This window comes from Podarcis gaigeae (genome assembly GCF_964106915.1).
Source record: "Podarcis gaigeae genome assembly, chromosome: 14".
NCBI lineage: Eukaryota > Metazoa > Chordata > Lepidosauria > Squamata > Lacertidae > Podarcis > Podarcis gaigeae.
This window is the reverse complement of record NC_139690.1, coordinates 43,521,658-43,542,020: the sequence shown is the minus strand read 5'-3', so window position 1 is coordinate 43,542,020 and position 20,363 is coordinate 43,521,658. Positions and strand designations below refer to the sequence as shown.

Here is a 20,363-nt window from a genome sequence, read left to right as displayed (position 1 = left end):
TTAAATCATCTTGAGAGCTTCTTTATCCAATTTAACCTGGATTTCCTGGTCTGCAAACAGCTTCAGGTGTCCCCCCCCCCCTTATACGTGACTGAAAATAGTACAGACTCTGGCAGAGAGTATCTTAATAGATACCAGATGCCTTATTGTGATGTAATGCTTCTTGGAGACGAAAATATGGGGCATCGTTCACAAGCTCCGTTGCAGTCGCAAAATGGCATGAACAAAAGTAGTAATTCATACTGGAGGACTAGATACTCTCAGTCTCTTTGGGTGTGAATATCTAACATGGTATTTCAGAGTTTCTTAGGAGTAAGGCTTTCTTGTGTTTCTAATGTAGGCAGTTGAAAGTTAAAGAACATTGTTCTGCAACAGAGCTGCTTTTTTGTGTTGTTCCTAATTCATGTCATTAAATTGTAGCTAATATAAAATATCCTTTTTTTAAAAGAAAGTGTAGCTAACTATGTACATCTGGAGTGGGAAACTTCTGTACTATGGGTCTAATTAAACCTGCTAGGCCATCGTATTTGCCCTGTGAGGCCATTCTGGCCAAGCTGCGTCCCCCTGGCCTATACCTGACAAATAGCTCAGGAGGCCAGGCCTAGTGAACACAGCAACTCTTCCCAGTAGATCTTGCCCCAATGAGGCAGTTGTGTGGACTGTATGTAAGTTTTGTAGCTTAATACTTAGAGGCACGGTGGAACTAGGAAGTGTTTAGAACTGCAGTCCTAGCCATGTTTACTTGAAAGTAAGTCTCACTGAATTTGGTAAGATTTATGTCTGAGTAACAAGCTTAGGATTGTGCTGTACCACTTGTGAATGGCATGTCAGTTCAGGGGAGATAAGTTTTAGCCAAGTGCGTATTATCTTTAGCAAGTTATTTAGTGTCTGAGAATTTTCCAAACACTTTCTCGACATTTCTTCCGATGGTTAAATGTCTATATGTATACTAAAAATATATTTAAAAGACATCCTCACGTGCCCATCTGTCTTTGGGGAGGATCAGCTTGCAGTGCAGAAATGTACAATGTATGCAATAATTTGAATGTTTGAGATGGGAAGTTCAAACTGAGGAATTTTATAGCTTTAAGGTTCTGGGCAGGCAAAACTATCTTTTTTTCTTTCATTTATCCTCCCAAAAATCATGTGGTCATTATTTTTTCTATTTTACAGATGGATGACAACTGTGTTGTCACTATTTCTGTTTTATACATGAACTGAGCCTTAGGCAGAGTTCCTTGTCAAAAGCCACCCAAAGAGCCTATGGCTAAGCTACAATTGGTCTTCACACCAACATCTAAATTTCAGTTCCAGAGCACTGTTCTTTATTGGTGGGTCAGGACCCACAAAAGGATGATACCAGGACCTAATATGGGTTACCCTAGTGGTACCACCACTACCTTCTTTTAAAAAATCATTAAACAACAAAAAGAAAGTCTGAAATCTTGTGAATGTCTTTAAGTGTCTGTGTGTGTGCTTGGGAGAAAGGTGGGATAGAAATACTACTACTACTACTAGTGTGCACAGGCAAAGTTCTTGCACTCAGCTGAAAATACTGCATTTTTTTTTTTACTCTGAACTAGTCTTAAACCTTCTGCATTTACCACTTGCTTCTTATAGTGAACCAGATTTGCATGCAGGATAACAAATAGTTTTGAATAATTTTTTATGTAACTGACAGACGGAAAATCGGAAGTCCTTTCTATTCTTCTCTCTTCTCTTTTCTCTCTGTCTTTTCTTCTATAATTTCGTTCTTTTTATCTTCTTTCTTCTCTCTTTTTTCTTTCGTTTTCCTTTGGTGTCCTCTGCTCTGGGCCGTTATTGGGGTCCAAGGATTACAAACACATGGGTGGGTGGATGGAAGGACTCTGAGTAAGAAGTCAGAGAAGGGAAGACTTCCCAGGTTGAAAGGCTGGGAGAAGAAAGGAAAGCTCTCAGGCAAGAGCTGGGAGGGCCCACCACTTTGTATGAGACGGGGCTTAATGGCTACCTTTGAGAGAGGACTGTGTTTTCTTTTCTCTTTCTCTGTTTTTGTGTTTCGTTTTAGAATAGTTTCTTTTATTGTATCATGAAAAAAGCTTTAATAAGAGCTTAGAAATGGATAACAAATAGTGCCCGGTTGCCATAGATGGCAAGGCATTGCATGCAGGCACTAGCTGGTCCACCCATTAGCAAGGTGAGGTGGTAGTCTCAGGTGGCAGATCCAGACTCCTCTGCTGCCTCCTACCTCCTCCTCCATGCCCAGCCACCCCCTTTGCACTACCTGCCACTTCGGAGGCAGCAGCAGTGGAGGGTGGGGGAGAGGGGTCAGGGTGGGAGCAGCATTTTCTGTTTTGCCTGAAGCAAGCTGGCCCTGTGGAAGTGAGTCAGTGGACTGTCATTGGCAAGGGCAGGGAGACCAGGACAGCAGTTCAACCTCCCTCTGTGTCCAACATAGAAAGCACGTAGTCTGCCAGGAGAGGGAAATCCCCTCTTTTGAACCCAGCATAGGATTGCAGTGGACCTCTGGACAAGGGACAGAATTTTCTACCCCTCCTCTACCAGCTTCCACCCTGCTGGAAAATACAGACTAGAAATGGCTGTACCATGTCCAGATAAGGTTGAAGTTGTGTGCTGTATAACCAAGAGGGAAACCTAGAGGTATTTCTCCAAAGGATTCTTCTTGAGTGTATTTTCTAAATAACGTTAATTACTTTCTTTATTCCATTCCCATTGAGGATAAAAACATTCCTTTTGATGCGTTGATCTACTAATTTCCCCTTGGCAAGAGCTTCTATTGTATTTATAACAGCAACAACTTGCTCACATCCTATTTAATGAGTGGAGTTTTCAACATATTAATTAAAATACTTGAAAAGGTTTGTTATGTACACTTAAGGAGGCGATTCAGGCACCTGTTTGCTTTAGAAACCCGCCTACTTGTTGTTGAGTTAGAAGCTGATCTGCAACATTTTCATTTAATGATGTGACTCAAACACACCCTAAGGATTACAGGGCATCTGAGTCCAATAGTATTGAAATTCAGAATGGTGCTGAGTCAAAGAATAACTACCTTAGTTGTATTACCATTTTTCTCTTTTTTTAAAAAAAGAATAAAATATGCATAGTTCATAATTCATGCCCTTATATGATTTTACATTTTGTACAGTGTATAGGAAAATAAAATTTATGTTGCTTATTAAAATATTAAATTGACCCATCGGTCAATTTAATAGTTCATAATGGCACTGATTTTATTAGAGTCCTGAGATTTCCAGGTTTGATTTAAAGGGGGAAAAGGTTTCTAGTCCTCATGACTGTAATGCCAAGTTTGAAAATGTAATGGCAAACTGAAGCCCAAGCTCATTCTTTCTTCCTAACTTCTGGGAATTCTGGGAAGCCTGTAATTCTGGGAATTGCATGTTTGTTCCATTGCCTTTGAGATGGGAAACTGCATGTACAAACAAGTTGCTTGTATAGCTTTTTACTCCCACTACAGGCAACTGAGAACAAACATGGCTCATATTCGGTTCAACTTGACTGCCAGTTCAGATACAGAGGGTTCTTGGGTCCTGCAGGTGACTACTTGCAAATTGAACTTATTTGCACCTTGTTTGAAAGCAAGCCAGAAGAAGTTGAGTTCTGCGCTGGCTGGATACTTGATGCATTTATTGCCGTTGTTAAATATGTATCCTGCAGTTTTCAACAAAAAATCCTTCTCTCAGGGCAGCTAACAGCATGGTTATTTGTTAAGGAGGGCATTGCGTTGGACTACCTCAAATTGGATGTTGTCTGGCCTATGCTAAGCATGGATGTCCTTGTTGAGTGAGTGGTTACTCCACAACTTTAGCCCTGCTTTAAGTATCATCATATTCTGGATCCCTGCTTCCCCTTCTTGTGTACATGTGGTTATTGTGCAGGATCATCTGAAGAACAATGTTGGTATATGACACACCAGTGCCACGCCTCTTAACTGGGTCAGCTTGGTGTGCATCCAGTATTTCACTGTGGTTGGGGAACTGGATGTGGGAATATTGTTGGGCCTCAGTCAAGATTCAAGTTCTAGGCAATGGGGTCCTGAGACCAGGAGTTGGGTGTCAGTCAGCCCTCACGGGCTAAAAGTGAGTGTGGTCTGAAACAGGCAGAGGTCAGGTAGCAGTGAAAGGATCAAAGGGAGCAGGAGCGTAGACAGCCATCCCTACCATTTTAGGCAGTTGAATGTGGGGGCAACAAATAGTTGGTTATTTAATTTATTATTATTGTGTTTTTATTGCCAGGGGATAGCAAGAGGCACTTGTGAGATTTTCTGCCGCAGGTGCAAAAATAACTCAACTGGCCTTGAAAATCATGCAGCCTGATTGTGGAGGGGAGGATTTGCTGCTCCCCTTTAGGCAGCAAAGTGTCTTGGGTCAGCAGGGAGTCTCACTGTGCAAAAGATGAGTGCTGTAGGCTTAAGTAGCCAGCTCTGAGGCTGGGGCTTTATAGGACCTGGGACAGGTGGGTGCAGCAACCTACAAGGCAGTTCCAGAGTTAAGTTCTGCAGTGGACATTTGAGTGCTGGTGCCATAAGAGATAAGGCAGTGGAACCTGAGTGCTGGGAAGCCCTAGTTCAAGTCACACATGTATGTATCTATGCACACCAATGCCACCTAAGTAGCAGAGGCTAAGCAAGAGAAGGGACAAAGGACCATTGGGACACCTGTTATTGATGAAGCCCAGATTCCCTTTGGTCATGTGAGCAGCCAAACCTTGTGGATAGGCAGGCTGGGTAAAAAAGAAGTCAGAATATTAAAATGAATTGCTGCTGACATTTTACTCTGTGTGCTTTATTTCACAGGGATGACTTTAATATTAAAGTACTTCAGGCTTTTGTTGAACTCCATGAGTTTGCTGATCTCAATCTTGTACAAGCCTTAAGGTGAGCACACTAAAAAAACCCTCTCTTACAACTTTTTCCTAAATATATTTGCAATTTTTAAGCAGAGGCCACAAAAATAACAGAATCTGCTCCCCCAATGCCTCAATTTGGTGAGCAACACAAGTAACAGTGTGTGTGTGTGTGTGTGTGTGTGTGTGTGAGAGAGAGAGAGAGAGAGAGAGAGAGAGAGAAAGAGACTGAAATGTAAGGTTATGAATCATATAGCTAAAGAAAATAAGAATTCCAGGCCATGTTGATAAGTCACAGCAAACAGTGTTAGAGACTACCTTGACCTATTATGGTTTGAACCTTCACCACTGATAACACAATGTTACCCAAAACAGTAAATAACTCCTCTTTCACGTTTTGCATGCTGTTAAATGAAGCATATAGGTTTTGTTGCCTAAATAGTTCAAATAATAAATCAAATAATTTGTTTCATGGTGCATTTCAATAATGTATTTTGAAGGGTCAAAGGAGTGTTATAAGCAGAGCAGCATTGCTGGCAATAGTGTTAATGAACTCTGTCAGAACTCACCCAGGTGGAGATGAGTGATTACTCTAGTTGCCTTTGGACTTAATGTTAACCCATAGCATTACAGGAATGGTTGTGCAGTGAGGAAATTGCAAGCTTCTTTTTCCAATTAACTGTACTTTTGTGTTGTAGCCAAATCCTAAACCATGGTCAATCTTAGTTTACTAATGCAAGCCAGTTTCATAAAAGCATGGTATGATATTGTTTAGTTTAGTAAGTCCTAGTTAGTACTAACTGTGGTTTGTTTGATTCAGATGTTATGAGTCATGACAAGATATGATTAGTCTAAAACAGAAGTGAAAGGTCCTAGAACTGTCCATGTGGCCACACGGACAAGAGGGAAGGGAGGAACACATACCATGATGCTGGGTTGGGTGTAATATTAAGCCAGGAAGCACGGTTTTCTCCCACAATACACAAGTGGAGAGCCCTCTTGGGCACAGTCGTAGTAAACCATTAACTGTGGCTCATTGTAACACATGACTGGGGCATCTGATTAACGTAAGCTGCTAGGCTACCAATTTTATTTTGGAAAAAACTTGAAATCAGCACTGATCTACAGAGACATAGTGTTTGATAGTGTTGTAGCAAGAGATACTGTGGTGGGTGATATCTGACATGCAAGTTAATGTATATCTTTGCAGGCAGTTCCTGTGGAGTTTCAGGCTTCCGGGAGAGGCTCAAAAAATAGATCGCATGATGGAAGCTTTTGCTTCACGTTATTGCCTTTGTAACCCTGGAGTCTTTCAGTCTACAGGTTAGTGGTGATGGCTTTCCTAGCCTGATTGTGTTTATTGTGTCACTAATATTGGGTAAAAATTGGATGACAAGAAGTAAGCTAGAAACCTGTAACAATCTTGACTGGAGAGAGCACAAGAGTCCAAGCTCATTTCTCTGGCTCAGTGTCTCCACTGAGACCCATGGTTCCTCTCAAGAGACCCAAGTGGGAGAGGTGAACTATTCATCTCTTTAGTCTAGCCTGCTTTGGAATGTTGTTTAATGGTAATTAAGTTATGGGAAATTGAGACTAATTTGTGAGTGGTTCAGGCATGCTCTTTTCTAAAAGCAGTAAATCTTCATCACTTTAGCTACCTCTTTTCTGGCATACATAAGAACTTTGGGTGGGTTCAAAGCTCTGGTTGCAAAGTGTGACTTGTCACCATTGGGGTTTTGGGAGAAGAGAAGGGGCTTCTCATGCCCTTGCTTTCTTATTAATAACTAGCCATGGGCTGGTTTTACGAAGAGTAATCATTCCACTTTGATGTTGCATTTCAGATACATGCTATGTGCTATCCTTTGCAATCATTATGTTAAACACTAGTCTACACAACCACAATGTCAGAGACAAACCAACAGTGGAGCGGTTTATATCTATGAATCGAGGTATTAACGAGGGCGGGGACCTCCCCGAGGAACTGCTGCGGGTAAGCTGCTTTTACAACGGCAAGTGTGCCGACTTTCTGCTTTTGATGTGGGGCCAAGAAACAAGTGCATCAATTTTGGCACTGATCTCTTTGGGAACCAACACAGTAGGATTTATTATCATGTAACATTGGATCTCTGGAGAAAGAATTCTCTCAGTAATGCTAGCTTGAGAATAGCTGGCTTGCCCCCAAGGACAGCAATCAGTCTTTAGGGACTGTGCTGGGAACTGAACTGGGGTTTCCCCAGTCTCCAGGTCCACCACGCCAGCCACTACTTTACACTTGCTTTTGTTCAGTTGTGTTTATACTTTATGCAGCATTTTGAACTAACTCTCTTGTGTGAGCAAGGGGCCATTAACTGTAATGTCCTCCACACATCTACATAACTGACACCGGTACATAAGAAGCTGAGTGAGACCTCTAGTCCATCTAGCTCAGAACTGCCTGTGCTGTGTGCAAGTGGCTCTCCAGAGTTTCTGGCAGTCCTAAAGTGGAAATGCCAGGGATTGAATCTGGGGCCTTTTTGCATGCAAGATGTGCTCTACTACAGAACCTTTCCTGGATAGGAGCTCCATCTCTGAAGATGAACAAATGCTTCCAACACAAATGGTTAACTGTACATTCACCTATCATGGTTGTTATGTGTTGACCAAGCTGACCTCTGCTTCTTCCCTCACATTCAACTACCATAGTACCTCTATGTCCTGCTGAATAGGGAAAGATGTTTATGATTTATATATCATAATATATAAGAGTGTGTATCTTGCAGGTAGATGCTTCTTCCTGCAGATTTCCAAAGTAGAACTATTTTCCAAGGAAAAATCTCAGTAGCCTTTTTGCTTTCTCTAAAGTGGGTGATTCTCAAAGTGAGAGATTCATGCAAACCCATTTTGCCTGATTCAGGTGTTTCCTGCTGTGTTTTGAATGGTTGAACATGTTTACAGATTATTTAATTTCCAGTGCTTCCATTTTTGCCTTTTTTGTGACCTACTGTTGAACAGTTAACATAACTAGCACAATACATGCTTACCTTGCCCATGAAAAGTGCAAAATTATTTGCAAATATGACCATGCAAATAGTTTCTCTGAAAATAATTGGTTTTAGTTTTTCTTTGAGGTGCTTTGACAGAACCTGCTGGCTGCACCTTGCAGCCCTGGCAGTGGTGTTAAACTTTTCCTCTCCTGTTTTCTTCCAGAATTTATACGAAAGCATTAAAAATGAGCCCTTTAAAATCCCAGAAGATGATGGGAATGATTTAACTCATACGTTTTTTAACCCAGACCGAGAAGGTTGGCTGCTGAAATTAGGTCAGTAAGTGGATAATTTCCCTGATACTTTATTTTGTGTATTAGCATGTGCTGCTTCTGTATTCCCCCCCGCGCCCCACTATTACGTTGAAAATTTAATGCAATGGAATCAGTATTAGTTTCTGCTCAAATATTGCCAACCACTTTACATAATTCTTTTGTCTTATTACTACTTTATTATCCTCCTACTTCACAACTTTGAGTGAAGTTTGATTTCCAGCTTCTTGGGGTTGAAAACCTCAGCCGAAACCGAGTCCCGGCTCTTTCTTTTGTAAAGGTAGCAGAATCTGATAGATTACAGGGTTGTTGTTGTTTTAAAAAAAACTTTAAACTTTTTCCAATAATGCTGTTGTGTTGATTCACAATTAGGTTTTCTGTGCGGTCACACAAAAGAACACACCTCTCTCTTCCAAAGGTTATTCCTGTATGTCTTTAGTCCCCCCGCAAACCCTGGTACTTGTTTATTTCTGTTGGTTTGATTTTTGGCTATGATTTTTTAATGAGTGGTTTAAATGTGCCTTCTTGTTTTCCTTATGGCCTATGACCTATCACCTTTCTGTTCTGTGACTGGCTGTCTCTGCTTATTCTGCATTAGGAGGTACGTAACTGATGGCTTTCTATCCCCTTTCTCTTGTTCTGTTGCTCATTCTCTCTTTGATTTTACCCTCCCCGCCTTCCTCCTTGTCTTCCTCGTTGCTCAGTTTCCATTATTACAGCATTTGTGGAGTTACCATGCTTGTCACTTAATACCACTAACTTTAGTCTGGCGACGCCAATGGGATTCTGCTCATGCTTAAGAGCACAAATGTTAGCTGCTAGCTCACGTTTGAAATGCTCAACACTTAGCAGTTGACAACCTCGATATTCAGTACCAGTTCTGTGCAGCTTGATCCATATGGGATTGGTGAGCTAAGTGCCCCCAATTTATTCATGTATGTATAAACAAACAAACATACCCGTTTTCCCAACAAAGTTTATTGTAACTTTCCCCTCTACCCTTGATGCCTCTGTGACAGGCTTGGACAGTTACAGAGAGCTACTGTAACCCTAAAAATAATCATGCAAAGACATTAAGTGTCATGGACTTACTACAAGACTCTAAATTAGAGATTTTGGGTTAGTAAGTTGAAACGTTTGTGGCTGCTTGTTCAGACACAGAGATGTCTACATGAATGGGAAAAGCAGTGTCGGTTCTGAAGAGAAGCTCTAGAATCATTTTGCAGGAAATAAATATGAGAGGAAGGATTCTTTAGACAGTATCACACACAACCTTCACGTGCTTCAGAAATAGAATTGTTCTTGTAAGGAAACAGTATGTTAAGATGTCAGCACTCCTTCTTTTTTTAAATAAGTATTTCCATCTGAACTGTATCGTAAGTCCAGGAGCCTATTTGTTCTGTGCACATTTTTATGTGTATGTTAAAGAGTTTATTTGAACAAAGCTGGAGACCTCCTGAGTCAGTAGGAACCTGAAACTTTTGGCAGCTGGTTGGTGTTTGAGGGCCAAAGTGTGCGGAGTCCATTCAGGCTCTTTTGAAATGTGAGGTAGCTTAGTTACAAACTTGGTCTTAACGAGACAGTCTTGCCAAATATCAGGTTTTGTTTGGTCACCAGTGAATTTAGACCTTGCTTCTGCATTGTTTGTTTTAAAATGCTGATATAAAGGCCTAATCCCAACCAGGTTCAGAGGCAGCTTTGGGTTGTTGTTGAAAATAAGGTGCATTGAGACCCCCTTGGCACTTTTCCCATAAAGACTGGCCAGAAGTCTGATGTTTGTATTCTCTTAGTGTAAAGTTGCCTTGTAATCAGGGGGGCCAACTTGAATACAATATTGGGAGGGGTGGGTAAGCCCTGCCCTGCATAATTGAACACAAGATGTAGTGTGCACACACTATTTGAAATGCAGTGCCCATCCACTTTGGGGGCCCCCAGCCCCCAGCTGTTATAGGTCCTGGTCAAAGAATACACCATGCTTATTTTAAGAAGTTTAATCGCTTTATAATTGTTTAATCCTACTTCTTCTTATCTTTCTTTACATAGATCAATCGCCTTCTATAAAGCATGACTGTGATTGTATTGGAGAGTGTGTGTGTGTGTGTGTGTGTGTGTGTGTGTGTGTATGTGTGTATGTGTGTTTGGAAGGAGACAGCAGACTGGAAAAGCTAGCCAAAGATTTTCCTAGCAGCATCAGACTCTAGTTTATTTTGGGTTAGTTTGCAGGCATTGCATAAGGATTAATTGTGGGCCAAATGAGGGGGCGGTGGCTGTAGTAAAATCCCTCCTTCTGCCCTTTCTAGTAGACATTCCAGCTGGACAAAGATCTCACAGGCGACAGATCCCGGGATGCAATTCTTCTGTACCAGAATTGTTTTTTCTTCTAATAACACTGTCTGCTGGCAATAGCTCAGCTAAACTGTCTAGTACTAAAGCATTTGTTGTACTTAGCTGAGGTCTGGCTTTAATATTTTCCTCTTGTGCTCAAGAGGCAAATATGTTAGTTTCTTGGGTTTATTTTTGGCCACTCTGAGGCTTTTACTGAAGATGAACTATTTTGCAGTGGGAATTAGAATGTGGAAGGGTGGGGCATCGTCTGCCTTCTTTCTGCTGTGCCAATTTCCGCACAAACTGGTGCCTTCCAGATGTTTGGGCCTTGGCTTGCCTGGACCTGATGGAGGGCACTAGGTTGACGATGGTTGTGATGTGTCAGTAATGATTCCCAAAGCCTTTTATTTTTCTTGTAAGGGAATGAGTCAACTACTGTACTTGTCCAAATGGGTGTCCTTTTTACCAGCAAGCTTTTTACCAACATTTTGTGGAAAGGTCCACTGTTCAGGATATGCTTTTACACAGATATGGTAGCTGTTAAATCCTACCTCATTTACCATCTTCTTTCATCATAATTCTTTGTGAAGCTTTTAGGTCTCCTTGATACAATATACCTTTCTTTTTAATTTAACACCTACGAATGAAGGACATTGTTCATTTTTTTCTGTGTTCTAAAGTTTCACTTAGCTGCTTTTATTGATTTTCTTATACAGTAATGTGACTTCTCTAATCTGCAAGGTGTGTATGTTTGTGTGTGTGATGTTTTATCCTTCCTGTTGACTCTTCTTTCCCTTTCCATTATTAACTGACCTTATGCTATGAATGGGGTACTACTACTATATATGATTTCCAGATGACCTGTCACTTGGTTTGCTTTAAATGTTTGCCTCTTTGCTTTGGGAGATGCTCCTTCTTTTCAGCTGTCAGAGTGAGGATGATAGGAAGGGAGAGCAACACCTTACGCCAGAATAGTCCCTGAAAAGCAGGACTTCTCTTGGGCTCCAGTTTAACTGCTTAGGTCTGCTCTGCTCTGTACATGAACACAAAATTTGGCTTCATTTTGTCGTTTACCTGCTTCATCTCCTCCCCTGTTATTTTTTATTAATGGCTGTACAGTGAGTTATGCTCAGGTTTCCTTCTTCTGAAAAAGAAGTCTGGACTCTCTATGTAGAGAGACATTAGAGAAACAGAGCGATTTATCTAAGTAGAGTATTATGAACGTTGAAACAGACTGGCTAAGGTGTCGGGCAGTGGATCAAATGGAGTAGACTGGGCTCACAACTTGAGTGCCTTCTGCCGGATAACAAGAGCACAATAAGGAAATGCTACATTTTTCATGTCCTGGTGAACCCCAAGAATGCCAAGTTCTTCTCCAGCATTTTGATTTTTGTATATTGGCTGATTCAGCCCTGGCATCCATTGACTTGACTGTTCATGGATTCCATTGACTTGACTGTTCTCTGATTCCAAACCGAGATAAACATTTGCGAATGTTGGCTTTTTCCTGTTTGTTATCTGCATGCCACCACCTCTTGGCACTAGTTCAAGTCAGTAGTCTTTGGCATTAATTTTGAAGAGGAGTTTGATCAAACTTACAGAGTTAAGACATAAGGATCAAGATGTGGTTTAACTTGTAGAGGCTCTTACGTTGAGTCAACATGCAGCGCACCACCAACTAGACTTCATCAGGTTCTGCATCTTAGCCTTCCTCTGTTTCTGCTCCTTGACCACACCCAACAGAAAAATGTTGTTTTGACTTGTTAGGACTATGAAACATAGGCTTGCATGTGGTAGGAAACTAGAAATACACATGAATGGAATGTAAGAGCAGCACTGGGCCACGTCTGAGAGCCCTGTAATCTCTTTATGTGCTATAAGCCACCCAGAGTGCTGGGGAAACCCAGCCAGATGGGTGGGGTATAAATAATAAAATTATTATTATTATTGCTTTTGCTTTTAAAGTCATATTGGACATAACATAACCTCTAACTTTAAGAGCTTACATTGCAGAGCAGTTTGAGAAAACTGCAGGATATCCAGCATATTCCTGTGATTGTTCTGCAGTTCAAGATCTTGTTTGTTTATTTTTACAATGTATTGTGCAACAACAAGCTCAGAGAGACAAAGCATTGTTGACCAAGGAAGAGCTGCAGATGCTTTTATAGCTGTGCCGTGGATTGAGCAGCCTGAGTCACTTAAAATGATTAATCCTTGGGTGAACTATACTGTTTAATGAGAGCCTGATGTTCATGGTGTTCAGTAATAAGATCAGCTGTGCTGAGAGTGAAGGCTAATGGGATTAAATAGCGGGTAAATGGATGAGGCACAGGAGGTGATGCAACTCCTAAAATCTCTTAACTGCAGAGATACGAAACCTTCAGAGTGAGAGCATCAAATTCATATCTGCATATGATTTCTTGTCTGAGGTCTGTTGATGTTTAGAACACAAAAGTACCAATATTATGGACTTTGTTATAACACATTTCTGAGGTTTTTCTCTCCTTATATTTGTATCACCTGTTGACCACAAAATAGGGGTGCTAAAATGTGAATGGTGTGTGTGTGTGTGTGAGAGAGAGAGAGAGAGAGAGAGTGTTTTCCCAGCCTTCCTCTCCATGTTTGTGTGCTGAGTGGTGTTTCTGTGATAATTGGTTAGTGATAAAACAGATTTGAGTTTGCAGTCCTATTATCAGTGAACCAATCTCTAATTAGAAGCATATAATCTTGTGAATTTACTCCTAATTCTATCGATTTACTGATTAGGTTAGTTTATTTGTACCTAGTCACTCGACCCTCATGAAACAAAAGTTTTAACAGCATGAAAGTAATGAAAGCAACATCAATAGAAGTTAACTCTGAGTCAAACAAACTACAACATAAATATAAAATGCCAAATTTTCCTAGCCATTACATGTTCCCCTTTTTAGGAGGAAAATAATTTACTTCCTTCAGATTAAGAAACTCGTGTAAGTAACTTGCAAATCCAAAAATCAGTCAGTCTCTCTTCCTTTCATGGCACTCTCCAGTGAGCAACTTGTGCTTTTGGAAAGTGGGGCACACAAGATGAATAAGAAATCTATCAGACAATGCCACCTTCTCTCTATCTCTTTCTGATGTGTGTGTTCTTAAGTGCAGAAAGTACTGACATTATGAGCAAGGTATAGTGGCTGCTTGTGGTCCAATGTAGGGGAAAATGCATATCCCACCTCCACCCTCAAGCTGACTGTCAGTCCACCAAAATCCAGTTGGGTTGGGGTTTAATTAGTGGTGAGGAAAAGCCACTCTGCAAAGATTAATTTTGTTCTTTGATATTTGAGTGCAAAACTGTTGTCCAAGCAAGGTGCTTTCATGGGGTCTGGTCTGATAGCTTGCCATTAAGAATAAAAGTGCATATTGACTTACTGTCTAGAGAGCCCACTTCTCACATTTTAGGCAACCCAAATTTTATACATTTGTATTACCCACATATAACCCTCAAAAATATTAAAATGTTCACAGTTTAAATATCACAGACACACTTGTTAAGTTGTAAGGTAGTGTTTCGAAATAAAACCAGCAATACTGTAATATAGACAACTGTTGGCATGCTTTGATATAGATTTTGTACAAGCAGGTTTCCTCTGCCTTCAGTGAGAGCATAGAGACTGTATCCATCAAACAGATATATAGCTGGCAGTTTTGTAGTGCATCCTATTTTAAAATAGTCAAGCACAATAAGAAAATTGGTGGCTTTGTATGTGAACTGGACTAGCCTGATAAAGCAAGTTTAGCTGCTCCTTTGATTATCTGAGCAAACTAGTTTTGATGCTGTGACAATGTTGTGATTTAGTGTTAGCTCCTATCTGACGATGAGCTTCCGGAGAAGAGCTCTACTACTTTTAACATAAGCTGGAAAGGGAAGTTGGGGTCTTGGTGGTTCACCACTTCATGCTGAGTAAGATATATTTTGCGGTTTGAGTATGTCTTGTGTTCCTTTTCAAAGACATGGCTAAATTATTGCACGTTACATGTGTGTGTATGCAGAAAAATGGAAAAGGTGGTGCTCTCTGATCAGCGCCCATTCAAGAGGACTTTTGCATATTAAGCAAGAACTGCCCTTGCTTATTGGGGGGGGTGTGTGTGTGTGTGTGTGTGTGCAGCCTGATCCTACATGAAAGTACTTTGGTCACTAGGTCTTACCCAAGTAATGTTGTATAGTCTGTTCGCTGTAAGAGACTAACAGTGGAATCGTATTCTTGTTTGCAAAGAAGAAGAGGTGCCGTCTTGTGCCCAAGATTGGGGGGGCGGTGCTTGTGATGTCATTATGCACAACGTCGCATCATCAGGAGGAGGCCGAGCACAGAGCACAGGGCAGCGTAGTTCAATGGCTGGCTTCTCCTGAGTGCAAGAGAGAAAGCTGCACCACACTGGACTCCCCTATCAGCCTCCTCCTGCAATGTCATTCAAGTGTTGCATGTACAGTATGATGTCACACAAGCGCAACACGCATTGTCAGCAGGCGGCTGATCAGGGAACACAACACAGTGCGGCTTCCTCTCTCATGCTCAGGAGGAGCCAACCATTGAACTGTGCCGCGCTCGGCCTCCTCTGCCCCCTCAACATCAAGGAGGCTCAGCTTCCTGCCAGCAAATACTGAGGTGGCCGAAAACCCCTCTGCCCCTAGGAGTTGGCACACCTGCAAAAAAGTAAGTCTTAGCGTTCAGTGAGGCATCTTCAGAGACAAGCATGTGTAGGGTTGTAGCTTTGTTGTAGTATCAGGCTGTAATATATTGTAGTAAAAATACAGTGGTAGCTTGGGTTACATACGCTTCAGGTTACAGACTCCACTAACCCAGAAATAGTACCTCGGGTTAAGAACTTTGCTTCAGGATGAGAACAGAAATCGTGCTCCAGCAGCGCAGCGGCAGCAGGAGGACCCATTAGCTAAAGTGGTGCTTCAGGTTAAGAAGTTTCAGGTTAAGAACGGACCTCGGGAATGAATTAAGTACTTAACCCAAGGTACCACTGTACTGGGCTTTTTTTGGATGAAAAAATATAAATTTGATAAATAAATAAATTTAAGGGGTGTTTTTTAAAGTTGTCTATTGGGTGTATTGTTTTGAGCATTTTGTGAAGCAGCTTATACATCCTGAAAAGGAACACATACATAATTTTTTTGAGCCACTTCAAATGTTTGGGCATACAGTGATTCCTCATATGGACTTTAAACTAATTACTCTTTCATATATCTTCAGAAGCTGATCTGAATGGGATGAATTCCTCTGTTTCTTAAAGAGGAATATGAAAAACTGTCTCTAATTCCTCTTCCCCATCCCTCCACCCTTGCACAGGTGCCTGGATCACACATATTATCATTCACATGGCCATCAGGTGTACTCACAGAACAGCATATTTTACTGCCAGGCTGAATGTCTGAGCTGGCACCATTTGCTGAAGTGGAAACTGTTCTGTTTGAAGATCATATCCCTGAGAGGTGATAGGATAGCCATCTTCAAATATATTCACATGGAAGATGGAGGAAGCTTTTTTCCTGCTGCTCCAGAGAGTAGAATCTGAACCCGTGGATACAAATCACAAGACAGGAGATTCTGACTAAATATTAGGAAGAACTTTTTGACATAAGAGCTGTTTGATCATGGAATGGACTACTTTGGAAGTGGGTGGAGTCTCCTTTCATTGGAGGTTTTTAAACATAGGTTGGATGACTTATCTGTCAGGAATTCTTGAGCTGTAAGGGATTGAACTAGATGGCCCTTAGGGTCTGTTCCAGCTCTTCAGTTCTATGATTCTGTTATCTGTTCTGTTCTGCTGATTCTACATTGAGAATGAATTAGAAATGTAGAGAATGTGTACAGTGGTACCTCTGGATACGAACGCTTATGGTTGCGCACACATTGGGTTACGAGCTGTGCTAACCCAGAAGTAATTGCTCCCGGATGTGAACTTTGCCCCGGGATGCAAGCGGAAATCATGGACCAGAGGCACGCACGCATAGCGGAAGATGCGCTTTTGCTAATGGTGCCTCATGTTAAGAACAGTTTCAGGATAAGAACGGACCTCCAGAACGAATTAAGTTCATAACCAGAGGTACCACTGTACTTGTCCCCCCCCCCTTTTGGTAAGAAAGGGTTTTGATTGGGGGAGGAGGGGGGAAAGGGACAAGAATTTCCATTTCAGATGCAGTGGGGAAGATGGCATTCCAACACCATCACCCTGTAATATCAAAAGGATATTCCCAATAACCCCTTACATTCATTCAACCTTGACTCATATGTTTGCTTTCACCGAAGCCTGTCTTTTGACAAGCCTAACCATTTAATGAAGTAACAAGTTAACCCAATTCCTGTTTGTCTGCCGCACAGAAGCTTGGCATGATCTGGTGTAACTTGAAGGTGCTTTATGTCTTTACAGGCGGAAGAGTGAAAACATGGAAAAGGAGATGGTTTATACTGACAGATAATTGCCTATATTATTTTGAATACACAACAGTGAGTATGCTGGGTTGCAAATCATAATGTCACTTCTTCCAAGCGCAAGCTCGGGGCTGTTTACTGAGCAGTGTCTTTCCTGGACTTGTAGGACAAAGAACCCAGAGGAATTATCCCTTTGGAAAATCTCAGCATAAGAGAAGTTGAGGATCCGAGAAAACCGGTAAGGCCTTCTCCTTCTTCATGAGATGCCATTCTGTCAGGAACCTCTGCTTTGTAAACACAGGAAAAATCCAGATGAGCTGCATAAGAGCACAGCTTTGATCTTAATCAGCTCCTGTTCGTTTCAATAGTGATAGTACTGGAGGCGTCCTTGGCGGACTGCTTCTCTAATATGATGTCCTCTTAAATGAAACTCATTATTTTGTACTATAATCCAACCTTATAGCAAATTTATAATTCTGTGCAACTCTCCCTTTCTGTTTAAAGATTTGGAAAAACACTAAATTAGAGAGAGAGAGAATTGCACATACGCCGTAAGAAGCCCTTGACCAGAACAGGCTGCATAGGACAAGAGAAATGACATAAAGATAACAAAAAAACCAGGGTTGGTCTAATATAAATAAAGCATAGAATATTTGCTGGGGGAAAGCCTTATTTGGTGTCTCAGTAAAGTGAAGAAACCGTATCCCCAGATTAGCAACAGCAACAAAAAAATCCCTAGGCTAGTCTGATTCTTCCTTACTCTTAATTAGTGATACTTTTCCCGTGTTTGGGATGTGCCAAACTTCCAGACACTGCTTTTAATACCCATTTTGCAGTTTGTTTTCAAACTCAGTTTCAAAGACTGGGGCTGATCTTACGTCTTTTTCAATTCATTATATATCATTTCGCAGTAAGCTTTTAACCTTACTGCAAGACTACCCCATATGTGTTTCTGTTTCCCTAGAATTGCTTTGAGTTGTATAATCCCAGCCATAAAGGACAAGTCATTAAAGCTTGTAAGACGGAAGCAGATGGCAGAGTGGTAGAAGGCAACCATGTGGTTTACAGGATATCTGCCCCCACCCCTGAAGAAAAAGAAGAATGGATCAAGTCAATCAAGTGAGTTCTCTCTCTAATACAGAAGTGCAACTTTCACCTAAAGCAATGGTTCCCAATTAGCTAAGTACTGCAAACTACCTCTTTCTCAAAAGCCAAGCCGTGGAGCCCTACTATTGCAAATGTTGATATCTTTGGGGTAGTTACATGAATAGTGCCACTGTGCCCTCCAAGATGTCCCAGAGCAAAACTGGGCCACGCTGCTGTGCGAGTCACATGACCTGCACGAAAACACGATGCCCCCAAAAGGCATGTTTTAATTTTTCTCAGCCTCTTTTCTCTTTTGCAAGGAACTGCAATATTCTCAAAATGGGATTCCTCAGCTTAGGGATTTTTTTTTATATTAAGCAGAATAAAAATAAAATAAAATATGATTTAGCTTAGCCTCTGAAACAGCAATGGCTTGTGTTTAACTGGAAAGCCAGAATAAGAGACCATTGCCTTACATAGTTTTGTGGATGATGGTTTGTGCTCACTTTGATTTGGTGAGAGGCCTGCTTTGATAGATCCTAGTTACAGCTGTTTCTGGAGGCTGCTGCACCATAGATATGGTGAGCAGATAGAATGTGAAAGCAGACAAGTAAGTAGCTTTAATCTAAACCATGGTTTGCCTGTATACATGATTTGGGTTCTAAACTATGGTTAGCACAAACCATGATGTCTAAAACAAATCTCTTTGGAAATTTGTCAGTGTGGCTAGCAAATGTGCATATCTAAAAACTAATTCACATCTCCTGTTCTCTTAGGGCAAGTATCAGCAAGGATCCGTTTTATGATATGCTGGCAACGAGAAAAAGAAGAATTGCTAATAAAAAATAGCACTAACAGGGGACTCTTGTGGATCTGCCTTAGCCAAATTGCTAGTACATTATAAAGCCAAGGTAAAGTTCCAAGAAAACAAGACTTGTATTGGAAATGTAGTCACTTTCCTGCAGCATCTACCTTCCATGAGATGCTGGAAGACGTTTCAAGCACATCGATCTATGTGAACTGAAAATTTGGAAACCTTATGTGCCGTTTTGTGTGTGGCAATGTGTGTCATTGAACCAGGAGGTGATGGTATGTAATCTGTCCCTCTCCTGTTTTGGGGAGCCTGTGTTCTGGATTGTGACCCGCTGCTGAATCTAGTATTCACAGCTAGCAGATTACTCTTCTTTCTGGGTATGCAAAAGTACTTTTCTCTCCTTGTTTAAGCCTTCCCTTCCCTTCGCAATGCAGAGGAGTTTGAGCCCTGATTCAGCTCACATCCAGTCTCTGGTGCTTTCATTTAGAACCCCCATCCTCCAGCTTATGGATAGATAGGAAGGTTACACTGAAAAAGAAACAACCGCCACAAGCCTGGCAGCTATATGATTAAGAGGCCTCCCTCTCATAAACAGATGGTCGTGCACTGAAAACATGAAGTTCTCGAAGATGAAAAGGTTACAAACATGAGTTCTGGCAGTATCCGTGTAGCTCATCTTAGATTTTTGGATGCTTTGGAGATGTGTGACATTGCCTCTCCAAGTGTTAGCCTGAAAAGCCTTTCCCAGGTCTCAGTTCCGTCTGGTAACATTCAGCATCATCTTATATTTGTGTAAGGATGTACTAATAATGGTTTGCAGGGCTCCAACGTTATTCAAAAACACCAGCTTTAATTGTTCTCTTTATTTATTGCCACACAGGAAAATCGAGCAAGATTTTTGTTTTGTTTTTTAAATGGGAGCAAGCCAAAAAAGAGAGAGTATATGTGTGTATGCGTAATATTGGTTATTCATTGTTAGTAGAGTGTACAGAATTGCCTGAATCCTTGCTGGGCTTTGCATCTTTCTTAATGAAGATGTGTGCATATAGCTGGTTGGGATAGCCAACTGAAAATGATACAGTTTGGATGATCATTCAAGTTTTCATAAGCCATAGTTTATGAACCTGGCTCCAAGCCCTCCCCACTTTTCACATTCTCCTGTTGTGTGCCAGCTTCCTGTGAAGATTCTGGTTTCTGTTAAACCAGAGTCCCCTGTTGCATCTGAACTCTGGCTTAACGTTGGTTAACAAACCAGGACAATAAGCCAGGATCAGCTCCTCTGCTGGGTGTGCAGGAGAACAGGGGATGGTGGGTCCTGCTAGCCTGAGGCATGTTCAAGATTTGTGCTAAAGCACAGGTAACCATGACATGCCAAAATGACTGCTCTTTATGGTCTTAGGATAAGAAGACCCAGATTTGATTCCATTGTACTTCCAAGTACAACCAATAAATAACAGGAATAGGAAATTTGTCTGCAGTGATACCTTGGAGCTTTGAAATCACCTGTCAGTCAGGGATTGCATATTTGTGTTTTAGAACGCATAAAGCAAAAGCCTTAAGA

General features: G+C 41.3%; 1 protein-coding gene across 1 annotated transcript in view; it reads left to right on the top strand.

The window, feature by feature from the left end:
* CYTH3 (cytohesin 3) overlaps window positions 1-18,843 on the top strand; it is a 65,923-nt gene extending 47,080 nt beyond the window's left edge. Inside the window, exons 6-13 of the mRNA XM_083711705.1 lie at window positions 4,817-4,897; window positions 6,077-6,189; window positions 6,708-6,856; window positions 8,053-8,164; window positions 16,901-16,977; window positions 17,069-17,140; window positions 17,867-18,021; window positions 18,765-18,843. Coding sequence (XP_083567831.1) covers window positions 4,817-4,897; window positions 6,077-6,189; window positions 6,708-6,856; window positions 8,053-8,164; window positions 16,901-16,977; window positions 17,069-17,140; window positions 17,867-18,021; window positions 18,765-18,837 — 832 coding nt within the window. The 3' untranslated portion in view covers window positions 18,838-18,843. The remainder of the gene's footprint in view (window positions 1-4,816; window positions 4,898-6,076; window positions 6,190-6,707; window positions 6,857-8,052; window positions 8,165-16,900; window positions 16,978-17,068; window positions 17,141-17,866; window positions 18,022-18,764) is intronic.
* Window positions 18,844-20,363: the final 1,520 nt, after the last annotated feature.